The sequence below is a fragment of the Branchiostoma lanceolatum genome, chromosome 1, assembly GCF_035083965.1.
Source record: "Branchiostoma lanceolatum isolate klBraLanc5 chromosome 1, klBraLanc5.hap2, whole genome shotgun sequence".
NCBI lineage: Eukaryota > Metazoa > Chordata > Leptocardii > Amphioxiformes > Branchiostomatidae > Branchiostoma > Branchiostoma lanceolatum.
Window position 1 is genome coordinate 12,861,491 of NC_089722.1, and position 13,952 is coordinate 12,875,442.

The 13,952-nt window shown below is 40.6% G+C and overlaps 1 protein-coding gene across 18 annotated transcripts in view; it reads right to left on the reverse strand.

Moving 5' to 3' along the window:
* Positions 1-13,952, reverse strand: part of LOC136435436 (androglobin-like) — a 59,288-nt gene that overhangs the window by 11,746 nt on the left and 33,590 nt on the right. For 13 of the 18 annotated variants that reach the window (XM_066428982.1, XM_066428991.1, XM_066428940.1 and 10 more), the window contains exons 15-33: positions 13,550-13,718; positions 12,836-12,923; positions 12,363-12,516; positions 11,637-11,949; positions 11,200-11,314; positions 10,854-11,021; positions 10,245-10,383; positions 9,230-9,280; positions 7,125-7,163; positions 5,936-5,968; positions 5,103-5,139; positions 4,444-4,538; positions 3,878-3,971; positions 3,251-3,385; positions 2,883-3,036; positions 2,211-2,398; positions 1,494-1,690; positions 594-697; positions 214-273 (exon numbers count right to left, since the gene is read on the reverse strand). In XM_066428982.1, the coding sequence (XP_066285079.1) occupies positions 214-273; positions 594-697; positions 1,494-1,690; positions 2,211-2,398; positions 2,883-3,036; positions 3,251-3,385; positions 3,878-3,971; positions 4,444-4,538; positions 5,103-5,139; positions 5,936-5,968; positions 7,125-7,163; positions 9,230-9,280; positions 10,245-10,383; positions 10,854-11,021; positions 11,200-11,314; positions 11,637-11,949; positions 12,363-12,516; positions 12,836-12,923; positions 13,550-13,718 (2,333 nt within the window). The remainder of the gene's footprint in view (positions 1-213; positions 274-593; positions 698-1,493; positions 1,691-2,210; positions 2,399-2,882; positions 3,037-3,250; positions 3,386-3,877; positions 3,972-4,443; positions 4,539-5,102; positions 5,140-5,935; positions 5,969-7,124; positions 7,164-9,229; positions 9,281-10,244; positions 10,384-10,853; positions 11,022-11,199; positions 11,315-11,636; positions 11,950-12,362; positions 12,517-12,835; positions 12,924-13,549; positions 13,719-13,952) is intronic. The other 5 variants (XM_066428948.1, XM_066428973.1, XM_066428956.1 and 2 more) reach the window with 5 other exon arrangements.

A 13,952-nucleotide genomic window follows, 5' to 3' on the forward strand; every position in this document is an offset into this window, starting at 1 on the left:
TAAAAGACTGTCTAATGTCACATTAAGATTAAATGAAAATTTGACTGCAGTACAACAAAACAGGCTCTGCCTAAGATGTCTAAAAAATTTCATAATGTATCAGTTACTGTACTTATGGTTGACCTTTATAACACAAAGGGTGCCTCTGTGTACTATAGCAATAATGGTATGTAAGAATGATACAAGTTAGGTTAAATTGTTGTTTTACCGTACCTTTCTATTTGCTTCAGTATCCTCATCACTCCGTACTGGGGATGTGTGTCGACTGCCACGCTGAAGAGGGGGGGGGGCATTGTCAAGGTCAGCGGGCTTACAATGGTACACTAGGTACTTGAAATGATCTCTTTTTTTCGTTTTCCGGATGAAAAGAAGGTTTTTGAATCAAGTGTGTTGTCAATTTTTTCAACCAACTAGATGTGAACGAGCTAATCTTTCTCACACACTTCATACATATCAACTAAAACTACAGGTTTACAGTTGAAAATGATACAGTATGGTAGGCAAATAGAAGATGTCCTGATTGTTACAACTTGTTACAATAACATTGTAAGAGATGAAGATCAGAAAGCTGTGAGTTATCACACCAGACGTACCGAAGATCGGCTTCCAGCTGAGCTATTCCGTTTCTTCTTGTCCGTCCCCACACTCTCCTTACTGGTGGCTTTCTTCATGGGTCCAGACGGGGCTGCTGTCTGGGCTGAGGGGCAGAGGGAAACAGGTAAATCAATAGGATGTGGAGATATTAATATGAGATATACTGTACTGTTATTTCAACGTAAACTGCTTCCAACATCTTTTGATGATAGAATGGTACATGTACCAATCTCTGTTTCTATAGCCCTTGGGACACATAGTTGTGCAAGCACTACAGCAGGGGGCAAGTCCACTGGTTGTTGGAATATCTAGATGCATAGTATGTGTATGTGGATGTGAACATATGTAGATACATATGGAGGGTATATATTACAAATGTACATGTACTTGTTTTTTTCTTAGTATATATAATACATACATTGTCTACTACTGGTACTGTCTCCTAGTTGCCATTCATTCTGGAGCAGGAAATTCAATTTACTAAATGTGTGGTATACGAATGTGGGAGCAATATGCAAGCGCTACAGCAGGGGGCAAGTCCACTGGTTGTTGGAATATATAGATGCATACTGTGTGTATGTGGGTGCAAACATACATAGAAACACCTGAGTGCATATGGATATACTACATTTACTTTTACTGTAACAGTAACAGTATAATATCATTTTACAATGTACTATGCATATACTAGTTGTTTTTTTCTTAGTATATATAATACATACATTGCCTACTACTGGTACTGTCTCCCAGTTGCTATTCATTCTGGAGCAGGAAATTCAATTTATCAAATGTGTGGTGTGCAAATGTGGGAGCAATAGACATGGATACCTGTATAACAGACATGGATACATATACTGCATGTCACATAGTAATATGCATAATTGTTTTTTTGTACGTACATTGTCTACTGCTTGGCCTCTCCTCCGGCTGCCAGTCCTTTTGGAACACGAAGGCAGGGATGACGGCGTGACCTTTGCCCTGCGTTGACACGACCTCCTCCTCGTGGTCAAGCACCTGCAGCTGGATGTACACGTCAGGCTTGGAGGTCGACAGCTGCAAGGTCACCAGGTGATCCGCCGTCACTTTCACTGCATACCTGATGGGAAAATAAACATCACAACATTAAGGAGTCTTGATTATGTAATGAAATCTGCATTTCAGAATCTTCAATTTTCAAATTAGCAATCTTCCATTTTGAAAAATTAATGAAGAATGTTATGGTAAAACATTACTTTTCAATTTGAATTTGTGCAGTCCTTATCAGGCATATAATGTAGTTCCTTACATTGACATGATGCAGTCCTTATTAGGCATGTAGCTCTTTATTTGGCATGGTATGTAGTTTTTTACCTGAACATAACACAGTCCTTATTAAGCATGTAGCTCCTTATTTGGTACAGTATGTACATGTAGTTCCTTACCTAAACATGATGCAGTCCTTATTAGGCATGTAGCTCCTTATTTGGTACAGTATGTAGTTCCTTACCTAAATATGATGCAGTCCTTATTAGGCATGTAGCTCCCTATTTGGTACAGTATGTAGTTCCTTACCTAAACATGATGCAGTCCTTATTAGGCATGTAGCTCCCTATTTGGTACAGTATGTAGTTCCTTACCTAAACATGATGCAGTCCTTATTAGGCATGTAGTAGTCCCTCAGCTCCTTCACTGCGAAGTTTGTTGTCAGTGTCTCCTTCAGTGGAGCAGGCAGTGGGCTGGATGAGCCAATCAGACGCATCCGCCACTTGTTGCCAGGCAATGGTAGGTCCCCCGCCCGTGCCTCTGCGACAAATGTGTAGCCAGACTGGAAAATAGAATAAAAAGTTTCAAAAATTGTGAAATACTGGTGACTTCCTTTCTGGAAAGTCATTTTCAAACTTAAGAATTACTATTTTGTGGATTTTCTTGTGTCAGATTTGTGTCCAACTCAATTTTGTGTCCAATTCTAGATGGTGTTCAGCACCAAGTACAGGTATGTTTGCCTTTCTGTGTATGTGTGTGTGTATGTGCGTATATGTGTGAGTTTGGAGGGTGTTCAGCACCAGGGACAGGTGCGTTTGCCTGTGTGTGGATGGTATTCAGCACCAAGACCAGGTATGTTTTTGAAAGTCATTTTCAAACTAAAAAGCATTATTTTGTGCATCTTCTTGTGTCAGATTTGTGTCCAATTCACTGTCATATTGTACCTTTTTCCAGGGCACTAGAACATAAAAGACAAACAAAAAACAATTTGCTGTAAGATGTAAGATGCATACAGTGACGCTTCAGGACTAGTCAGAGGTTTTTACCTTGTTTTTCTTGTAGACATGTGGTGCGACACGCTGGAAAACCCTTGGCACATCCTCGCGTGTGTCATTGTTCACCACCCTCAGCATACACGTTGTTACAGGAGTGTACAACTTGGGCACTACCAACGACTCTTCCTCCACATAGAAAACATCCCTGCAAAAGGAAGACAAAAGACAAAAGTTAGGAGATAACATATGAAGCTAGGTTCGTAACAGGGCAATAATCATAGCTTCTTTTAGCAAATCTTATTTGTATTTCTAACAAGAAAGCATTACCCTGAATTTCAATCCTGTTGCTACCTTCACCATAGTCCTATCCCCTGAAACCCAAGACTGTACTTCTTACAAACCCAAACCAGGTTACCCACCTGAAGACGACAAACCAGGTGTGGGCAGGTTGGTCGGCGAAGGTGCCTTGATAGTCCGCGTAGGAGATTTTGTTCCACTCGTCCTGGTGGAACGGGTAGCGGGTCATCAGCTCTGGGTCCTGCTTAAACATGTCCCTGGAGACAAACAATATACAGTCAGTATCTATAAATGTTGCAGTATGAGATCTGAAGGGGGACGGGAGAAACCATCCAACAAAAATGGTAACAGCAAAACGCAAAGGGCCAGATTTGCTGGGCACAGCTACAGAAGCAAAGAAAAACTAGTCAGCGACTTCATACACTATCATCAAACCTTATCAGAGAATCCGTCCACGGTGAAAAAAAGGTAGTCTCAGAAGACTTGCAAAACAAGAAGGGATCACATTTTTTGGACCTTTGATGCCCGAAATCTTTTTCTTGTTGGTCTGAGACAGGTCAAACAGATTGGGGCATAAACAGTCTTTAATCCTCAAGCCAAATTGCAGATTTATGACATCACAGGCACCATATCAGCAAACTGCCCTTTGATGGACCCAAAAGAGAAGGTGTTACTGCATACACAAAGTCATTGAGTCAAAGCTGAAGAGGTAGGTTTGTGCTGTGTTATGAGTAAAAGAAGGTTCTTACTTGAGCAGGTTGAGTCCAATAGTCTCCAGGTTGGGTTCCAGGATGGCCCAGGCTTTCTGCAGCTCCTCTCTAGCCTTGGAGTTCTCATCAGTACCTGTGGGGTGGATTATTCAATTGTTGTAATGTTATACCATGTTTTAAAAGGTGCAAGACAAATTAAATGAAATATGAATACAACAGTGTGGTTGTTGCAAATAGGAAGATTTGCTTGTAAACTCTGGAGTGGACCACATGTCCTTTCTAAAGCAATTGAAATCAAAAAAATCTATGAATGTTACTTACTACAATGTAGTAAAGAATTGCAATCACAAAAAAAAAATTTGCAATCATTGAAAATGAATGTGGATTTTTGATTGCCCAAAATGTAAAAAAACACAGTCTCAAACCATAAAAAGTAAATTGGTACCCAAAAATGTTGTCTTCTCCAGTAGAATACAATGCCTAAATGTCCTCGATCTCACATGTGGTATCATTAGAAATTATACCACATTCTGAAAAAAACACATTCTGAAAAAGCACAATGGACAACAAAAGAAAAAAAGACATTATTAAGTAATAAGACCCACCAGGAGTTTGTGCCTTCTTAAGTTTGCGCACGAATGTTCCTCTCCAGTGGGACTGGATCTTTGTCACTGCCTCGTGCTCCTCTGAGGTCGGCTCTCTGAAAAATTCAACGGAAAATCAGTTGGGAGGTAGAGAAAGACTACATACTAGTCTAAGACCTCACCTCACTAGCATGGAACATCAACACTGATGACGGTCAACATACCAAGGTGTTCAGAGCTTTGGACCTTCTATTGATAAAGTGTCTCGCCCTTAAGGTAATGTTAGGACTGGTATAATGCTATCAGGTTGGTCACCGTTGGTGAATGATTGAATAAATAACAAAGTTCTTAAACCACAACTTGAAAAGCAACATCTTACATAACAGCTGATGTTTCCATGACAATCTGTCATCTTCTTCAGGGCAATAATGACTGTTTCTCTTTGCACTGCAGCTAGGTGTCACTGCTAACAATGTGATCCCGAGTCATTGAAACATGTCGGCTGTTGATGGTACTCATTGGTTGTGAATAAAGAACTTCAACAAGGATAAACAAAACATTTTCGGCACTGGAGTTTTCTTGTCCACACACCCATCTCTATTAACTCTAGTCAGTCTACTTTACCCAGTTGCACTGTAGCATGGTCTGTTCTATCAAAGATAAGATGTATTTCTAGTTACCTGTTGTTCCAGGTGTCAGGCACATCCTTGGCTCCCTCTGTGGAGGAAAATAAGATAACAACACATCAAACACTTGAATGTCTATTCAAGTATTTTGCCACCAATCATTGATTCCGCTTCTGTATATTCACATCTCCCACCTGAATGATTGATTGAATGAATGAATGAATGAATGCTTTATCGTCGATGTAATGTGCCAGCATCTGTATTCTGTGAATCAAGTCATGCAAATTGTTTGCTAGTTATTGATGTCAACATTTCAAATGGAAATAAAACAGCATTGTTTGTTATTCCATTATCCAAAAGCACAGGTCTACAGGATATACATTCAATTTGTATGTTGGGGGTCAGGATCATATTAAGACTAATCTAATGATTACAAAGAATTGCCATGTTACACCTCTTACATGTTAATCATTATGATCTTTATCTTTATGATCTAGTCTACTTGAGTCTTAATAAGAGAAAAGTTTATCAGACAGCAGCATGCATTTGCTCTTAATTGGGGACTCACAAACGGTGAAGTACACCTCAGATGAAAATAATTCTTTGGTATGTTGTTTTCAGAATGATACCAATGAAATTGTGGAATTAATCAGATGATTAGTTGTTTTCATATTAAAATTTTTGACCATGATTAGGTAATGAACATGCTACTATAAAAGGCAATGAGACTAATTGCCTTGGTTCCATCCTGCTCAGTTTTACAAACATCAGAACGGATGTAAAGCTTACCAGGATGGTTCCCAAGCTACCTGAGAATAGAATCTTTTATCTGAGAAGTCTTCAACATTTGTGAGGTTTTCCTTTAAGACGGGAAGGTGGGCACAAACCTTTGGAGTCATGTCTGAAGCCTGGGAGGTGCTCTGAAGAAGGCGACAGGTGCGAGAGATAAAAGCAAAGATGCACAAAAAAAGTCATGCAGTGTTAACGGTCTGTCAGCAGTGTTAATAACTGTCAGCCCTTCAAAATAAAATAGAAGAAACCAAAGTGTTCCGAGAGAAAGGAAAGCAGAAAAAGCAGCAAATCATAAAAAACAGATTCACCAAAATAATACTGCAAATATTGTGATCAGTTCTTGGTAGCTTTTGGAATTCAAGGTAAGGCTCAAGAAAGGCTTTTGATATAAATTCATGACAATTTGCATACACATGTATATTACACGTTTGTCATATACATATCTGAAAAACCTCTGCACTTATGATAATAACCCTTTTCCTTCCAACTGCGGATACGCTACAGTTACTGTTACTAGTGTTGCTTCTATCAGCACTTGGTGGGGAAAAGGTTTACATCAAGCAGGGGGACTATGGAAGAGATTTAACACAAAGACCTATTTACATTTTCCCTCTGGAATTCTGCTAGGAGATAATCATACATTATTGAAAAGGCATGCAGTTAATGCATATAACCACTCTGTACACTACAGCTTAGAAGTTGACAAGATTTTTGCCCATCTTTGCCTAAATTGTACAAATTTAATCAAGGGGGTTTAATCTATATCAAACCTCCTTGATTTAACTTTTGATGGAAATTATGTGAAAACAAAGCAAATTAGTAAAAATCTGACACTAAATATTATGTAACTGTTACATCAAACCAAAAAAAATTCTTGTCAGTGTTCGTCATTTCCATACAGATTTTCTCTGGGTAAAAAAGAATACGATAATCATCATGTACAATGATTTTGGTATATGATGTAAAAGATATGTTTTTGTACATGTTGTTGTAATTGTTTGTGTGTATAAGTTATACACACAAACAATTTGGGTTATACTATAACAAGCAGTGCCCAGTCACTGAGAGAGCCACCCTGGCAAAAGAAAACAGAAAAAAGTAAATAATGGACAAATTGGGCAAAAATCCTTTCCTCAGTCATGCCTATAGTTTACTTTTACCACTACTGTTTACTGTGAAGTCATGCATTGTGCAGTTTAACCAATCAGGTGACACTTATATGGGGTGCGTGGCAACCTTAGAACATGGTGATTGACGTGCATAGCAACGTTAGAGGCGACTTACGCCGGTGGCGACCGCGTGGAGACTTTGCTCGGCCTGACCCTGGTGGATGATGGGAAGACAGCGGTTTGGAATCGAATACCACAGAGAGTTTCACACATCATTTATTATCAAGTAAACACGGAGTTAGACAATAGATACTAAGTAGTAGTTTTTTTTCAGTTATGTACATTATGTACCATAATACCGGTCACTTTGCAATCCCTGAAAACTGGGAATCTTCATTAACCTTTTGGATAAAAATATCTCTAGAACAGTGTACATTATGACATGACAGACATAAACTTTGAAATTATAGTATTATCATATAATTATCACATAGGTAGATGGCGTCGACCAATCAGAAGCCTCCATTACCCACAATAAGTGGTCTGTTATCACGCCATAACACACCACTTATTGACGTCATGTAAGAACAAAACCGTTGCATTTTGTAGAGGGGGTATTTTTTTGATGAATCTTTTTCTTAACCTTGTTTAGAATATCTTTATTGTCTTAAGATTCCCAAAAAAAATTCTTAGGATACATACACAATACATTTAAAAAGGAAAACAAATTCAATTCAAGTTAAATTCAAACGGAAGGACTAAAAACAATATTTATCACACCCCCACCGTCAAAGTGGAACCGGCCCACACGACAGTTCGCAGAACGCGTTCGAACAGTTCGAACGTCCGCGCCGCCATATTGTCTCCTCGATCGCCTTGGACGGGGTATTAGAGTTTTTCGTTGACGAACTGTCAGACGCCGACTTAGAGGCAGTTTTCGGGTCATGGGAAGCTGGGGAGGACGCCCAGGACGCTGCAGCAGTTGAGGGACGAGAAGCTGACTACCCTGTAATCTAGAGCATATGTACCGGCCCGCGCTCCGAGTTCCCCGGGCCTACCCTTCGGCCTTCCGCTCCCCCCGATGATACATGTGCTCTGGATTCCAGGGTAGTCAGCTTTTCGCCGCCAAAATCCTCCTACGTTTCTACCCAGGAGGACCCCAGGCCGGTATGTTCACGTTTCTGAGGGGTTTACCCGGCGAAAATTAAGAATATTGCCGGCAAAGTGATGTCGCCTTGTTCAAAACAAACGCCCCCTTCCCCAGGGCCCAAGTCACGTACACGCTGTATTATGAACCTCCCCAAACCGATGTGTTGGCATCGAAAATATTACGGTCAAAATCGCCAAAATTCTTACAAGTTTCTACCTACAACGATCTCATCCCGATATGTGTACACTTCTGTGGGATTTTTTTCCAGGCAAACTACAAGGAAAGGGGACGTAAACATGCACGATTTTCTTAACAACAGCTATAAGCATTTAACAACCCATCAGTTTGTAACCGTGTGTGCTCAAAGACAAGTTACTGCTTGTTTACATTGGATTATATGAAGATCATATGTACAATGGATTGATTTTACATGTATAGTATTAAATAAAGAATATATTATTATACAGCAATTTGTCTCTCTTATATGGGTCAGTTTGGATAGGCTATGTGATAATAACGTTAATGACCCGCCTATTCCTCGGTGTATATGATGTCATAACGCCTGGTCATGTGCTATAACCACCTCATAAAACCACCTCGTTCGCTTCGCTCACTCGGTGGTTTTATTCGGTGGTTATAGCAATGACCAGGTGTTATGACACCATATACACCTCGGGGCGGGTCATTAACCCTTAATTCATTACCATAAGACAAAGAAAAGTAGTTGATGCTCTTTTCAATGCTCTTTTTAAAATTTCAATGCAGCAATCTAGGAACAATTTGGGTTTCCAACATGATGACTTAAAAATTTATAAAATATCAAGTGACCGGCATTATGTCCTTTTATTCAGGCATCTACAGGTGTGTCACTTACGGCTGCAGCAGTCTGTCAGACATCTGCATTTTACGCTTGTAAGACAGACCAAGCAGGAAGTTAGGAAAAATGTTACGTGAAAGTGTGTCAATCAAGTCATGCTGTAAAAGAGATTGGTGTATTAGTGTTAAACATGCTCCCACCACCACTTAGAACCGGTCCTGACCAATTACCATGCACCGGTTACCACCACCATGCACCAGTTCTGACTGGTTCTCAATCCAGTTCTGACTGGCAATGACCCCATACAACTCACCCAGGCTACTACTGGCCATGGACATACGTGTGCCGGGTCTGTGGCTGAATCCTGCAGAAGTCAAACTTGTCAGCAAAGCTTATCAACCACCAAGCCAGGCAGCAATCTAACATGCTATAAAGGGACTCTGAGGTGCTCATAATTTATCTAAAAACCTCACATACTGAGCTACAGCCGCTTTGTTGATATAAAAAAACACTCACTGACATGCTTTTTGTCCCATTCGATGGGCTGTTTATAGTCAATAGAGGGGACATCTAAAATCCTGTCTCTAAAGCTGTCAGATGAGTTGCTTTTCTAAATGATATTTTACCTCAGAGACCCTTTATTTATAATGCAGCACAGTGATCCGTCATAAAACAACAGCATACATTGTACAACCATGCACTTCCACCACCACCTGTTGATTGACAAGCAAGCCCCCTTTTACACCCGCTGGCAAAACATGCAAGCTTTAAGTTATCCTTATACCATATGCAACATGGTTTATTCAACAGAAGACATTTGGGTTGCCTGTTGTCCTGCCATGAGAAGCAGTGCAGAGCAGAAGAGCAAAGTGGCAGGGAGACACCCTACTACATGCATATGGAGCTAACATTACATACATGTAGATTATACAAATGTACGAAAATTACAGTATCACACAGAATCAAAAGCAATATCATGTTTAATTTTTCGTTTCATTTGGAGAAATGCATGTTGATATTCAAATGGATGTATGGTCTTTGACAAATTCTCCTTTTCTCCAGATCTTTTAAGTGGTATTTTAAGGAAAAAAATGAACTTTGAAGACCCATATTTTAAGAAGAGCAAAAAGACAAACAGAAACAAGCTTGAAAACCATACATCTACTTGGAGATCAGGTACATATTTTTGGTGCTTGATTAATGTTAAAACAGCTGTTACAAACATTGGAAAACACCTCCTGGAGCTTGTAAGAGGGATTCATTTTGGTTGATGGATAGAGAAGGTCTAGTAAAAAAAAAAGAAGTCAAACTCTTGTGAAAAGAAGTACCTGTTCTAGCCTGAGCAGGCCCAATGATTTCCCGCGTGGAGGCGTCCATGTTCATGGCTCGGAATGCGAAGCTGATCTCTGGAGTAACCTGGCCTTCCAGCGCAGTCCGGAAAGCAGCGTACAGGGCCTGGTAAAACAGCTGTGTGGAAAACAGGGCAAGGGTTTGTTTGTTTGCTTGTTGTCTTTTAATGAATGGAGGGTTGACTGAATTCTTATTCACTTAACCTCATGCACTCACTCACTCACTTACTCACTCACCCACTCACTCACTCACTCACTCACTCACTCACTCACTCACCCACTCACTCACTCACTCACTCACTCACTCACTCACCCACTCACTCACTCACTCACTCACTCACTCTCTCACACTTACTTACTCACTCACTCACTCACTCACTCTCTCACACTTACTTACTCACTCACTTACACTTACTCACACTCACTCACTCTCTCACTCGCTCCACATGTGTGCCTTTACCAGGCTTTTCCTCGCCTGTCATTCATTCATTCCTTCATTCATTCCTTCATTCATTCATTCATTCATTCATTCATTCATTCATTCATTCATTCATTCATTCATTCACTCATCCCCTACATGTGCCTCACCTGAAAGTGCTGCAAACTGGCAGCCACGTTGTTAGGTTGGTAGGGACAGTGTGCCTTCACCAGGCTTCTCCTGGCCTCGTCCAGACCTACTGGGTCGTTGAAGCAATGAATGATGCTCCCCAGCGCTTGCATCATAGAGACAGCCTGGTCTACAAACCTGCAGCTCTCCTAGATAACAAGTAAAAGACTCTCATAACTTGTAGCATTTGCTCAAATTTTTTTGTCATATTTCAAAATAAAAGTGCTGTTTGTTGATAAATGTATGACCAGCAGCATTCCATAAATCTCATCTTCTCAACTAAACATGTGTCATTTTTACTACAGTTTGAGGCAGTACAGTACTTACCTTGGTGAGATGTGGCATGACTTGTTCCTCCTCCCCAAACACAAACTGTACCGTGGAGCACAGGTGGATGTGGAAACCCAGCGGAGCTGACACGATAAACCGAAGAACATGGCGTCTGGAAACACACCAAGATGAACATTAGTAAAATGATCTGCTGCAAACATTAATTTCTTATCAATTAAATAATTTGTATTCTTCATTACAAAGGAAAACCAAGTTGTAATCTACCCAGAAATGTTATAGATTTAAAAGAGGTAAAAGCAACTAAATCTTCAGAAAAGTTTCCTGCAATACGTTGAGTGTGTTACAACTTAAATCTATAGTTTCTGTTCCAGTAGAAGTTTTAAAATTACACAAAATGTGGTAAAGATTAATCAGTAACTGTTAAAAGTGCAACTCTTGAAAGTAAAGAATATGAGAGGATCTAGTTTCCGTACCCTTCAGGAAGTGTGAGCACCGCTGCTCGCGTCGCCGTTGACCGAATCCTCAGCACCGGTTGCCCAGTAACAAGGCTCTTCCACGAGTACGGCTCTGCCACGAGCAGGCCTGGCGGGACTATACGCTGCTCCTTGTTCACGGAGCCCGTGCTGGCGCCCTCGGCAACGCTCGCAGCCGTGCTGTCGTCGGTTTTCTTCTCGTCCTTCTCCTTGATGTTTGTGAGGGAGGATCGGTCGGGGGTCGGTTGCTCGCGCCAGAAGGACAGGGAGGAGAAGCTGACCACGATCTCTGTGGGCTGCAGGTTGTCCACAACTGGTGTGTGGGTTAAGGATACACTACCTCACATTCCATGACAGTCACTGTACTACATTTTGTATTTACAACCATACATGCGATAAGTGTATTATATATCACTGGTCACTCTAAATCTAGAATGACACAAGACAATAACTTTTCAAAGCCAAATATCAGTCTAATTAGTAACATTATGATATGCATATGATGAAAATCATAAAGCAAGAAGCATGCTACAAGTATATGATTGGAAAACGTAACCTGACAGATATATGGCTCTGACAATGGTATGAGATACAAAAATTGTAGAAAGTAATGTTTATGCAAGGACCTTGGCCCTTGGTTTATGTATTGATCATTGACTGTCCAGTAGGAAGAGTAACTATGGCTGTAGATTAATTCATTGATTGATCATATGAAGTAAAGGATACACAAATAGTATGGAGTCTGGTCCTCGATCATCTGTATTACAGAGTGCTGTGGAGCCGGGCTAGCCCCACCCTTAGGTGTGTTGGCAGCAATGGTGGACTGCTGGGCAGCCGCAGGAGTCTGCAAACCAGACTTCTTTGTAGGAGAGGACTCTCTCTGCAGAGGGAAAAAAGTGTCTACATTTTCAGTGAAAAGTTTCAAGTTGATCATGTTTGAAACTTCATCCCACTGAAACTTTCACTGCTTGAAATGATTTTACCCTAACTTGAGAACTCATTCAAACACAGAAAAGAAAACACACGCACACACACACAAAACAGTTGGGGAAACTTGTAATGAATGCATTACTCTTTCAGATAAATTCAGTTTTGCAACACTGCAATCGTGATGCAACAGTAAGTTGAAAAATAGCTCAAACAAACACACACACAGAAACACACACACGCAGGAACACGACCTTCACCACACTACGCACCTTTAGATCTGACCCTTGACCCACCTTGATGTCGGTTACTGTGCGGTTACACAGGTAAGTGTTGGGCTTGTGGAACAGGTACAGAGTTCTGGGGGGGAAATATAACATGTTATCATAATGACAAATCATAGAGAAGCTTAGTAAACACATAACAGCAGGACCAAAGACCTACTGAACTAGCTTCAAAGCCAGACCCCCTATCTCTATTACATCTGTCGTGTGCGCGATGGATAGTTTAGAGACTGGGGGTCTGGCATCCAGGCTACTCCCGATTCTACATCACACAGAATCATACTGGATACAGCAGCTTTGAACATTATACCCAGAAGGCCTAAACAAGGAATCCCTAAAAAAAGCAAAGGTACATGTATAAGGGGACAATAAGAACTTGTTGTAACCTGCTCTACAATCAATATGACATGAGAAATGTATCGCACTAAAATTTTAGCATACAGAAAGTTATTCTGCATGGTTGTGGCAAGGACAGATGTTTCCATTCAATGTACAATGTGTGTACATACAGTATATACACTGTACAGGTTCAAGGAATTGGATCCTTCTGTCATGCAAAAAACAATATCATGAACTAAATAGTAATAACTGTTGTAATACTCCTAAAGACTCTTAGCATTTGCAGAAGTTTGCCTCCCTCCCTCCAGTCTGAGAAATAGAACACTAAAAATCTAATGTCTTCTTCTTTATCACGACCCTTACTTGAAGCATTTGCAAAAGTCTTCAAAGTCCATCCAGGTTTCCTTGAGGGGCGGAGGCTGGTCCTGAGCCGGTGACTCCTCCACAGGCGGGCTGTCTTCCCCCTCTCCCTCTGCCGTGTCGCCGTTAGCAACCTCCGAATCAAACGCTGTGGTGTCCTCTGTCTTTTCATCTGTGGAAAAACATATTTGTTGATTCATTTATCAGTTACTGTCAGTAACAGTTAATCTTGCTATCAGGCTCCAACAAGAAAAAAGACAACACTAAGATCAATCTTATTCTGTTTAACAGAGAGTTACGTACAAGTATAATTCTATGTTGGTTTGATGTATCCTAACAAGCCAATCGTTCATTCATTCATTCGTTCGTTCCTTTGTTTGTTCTTTTATCCATTTGTTCATTCGTT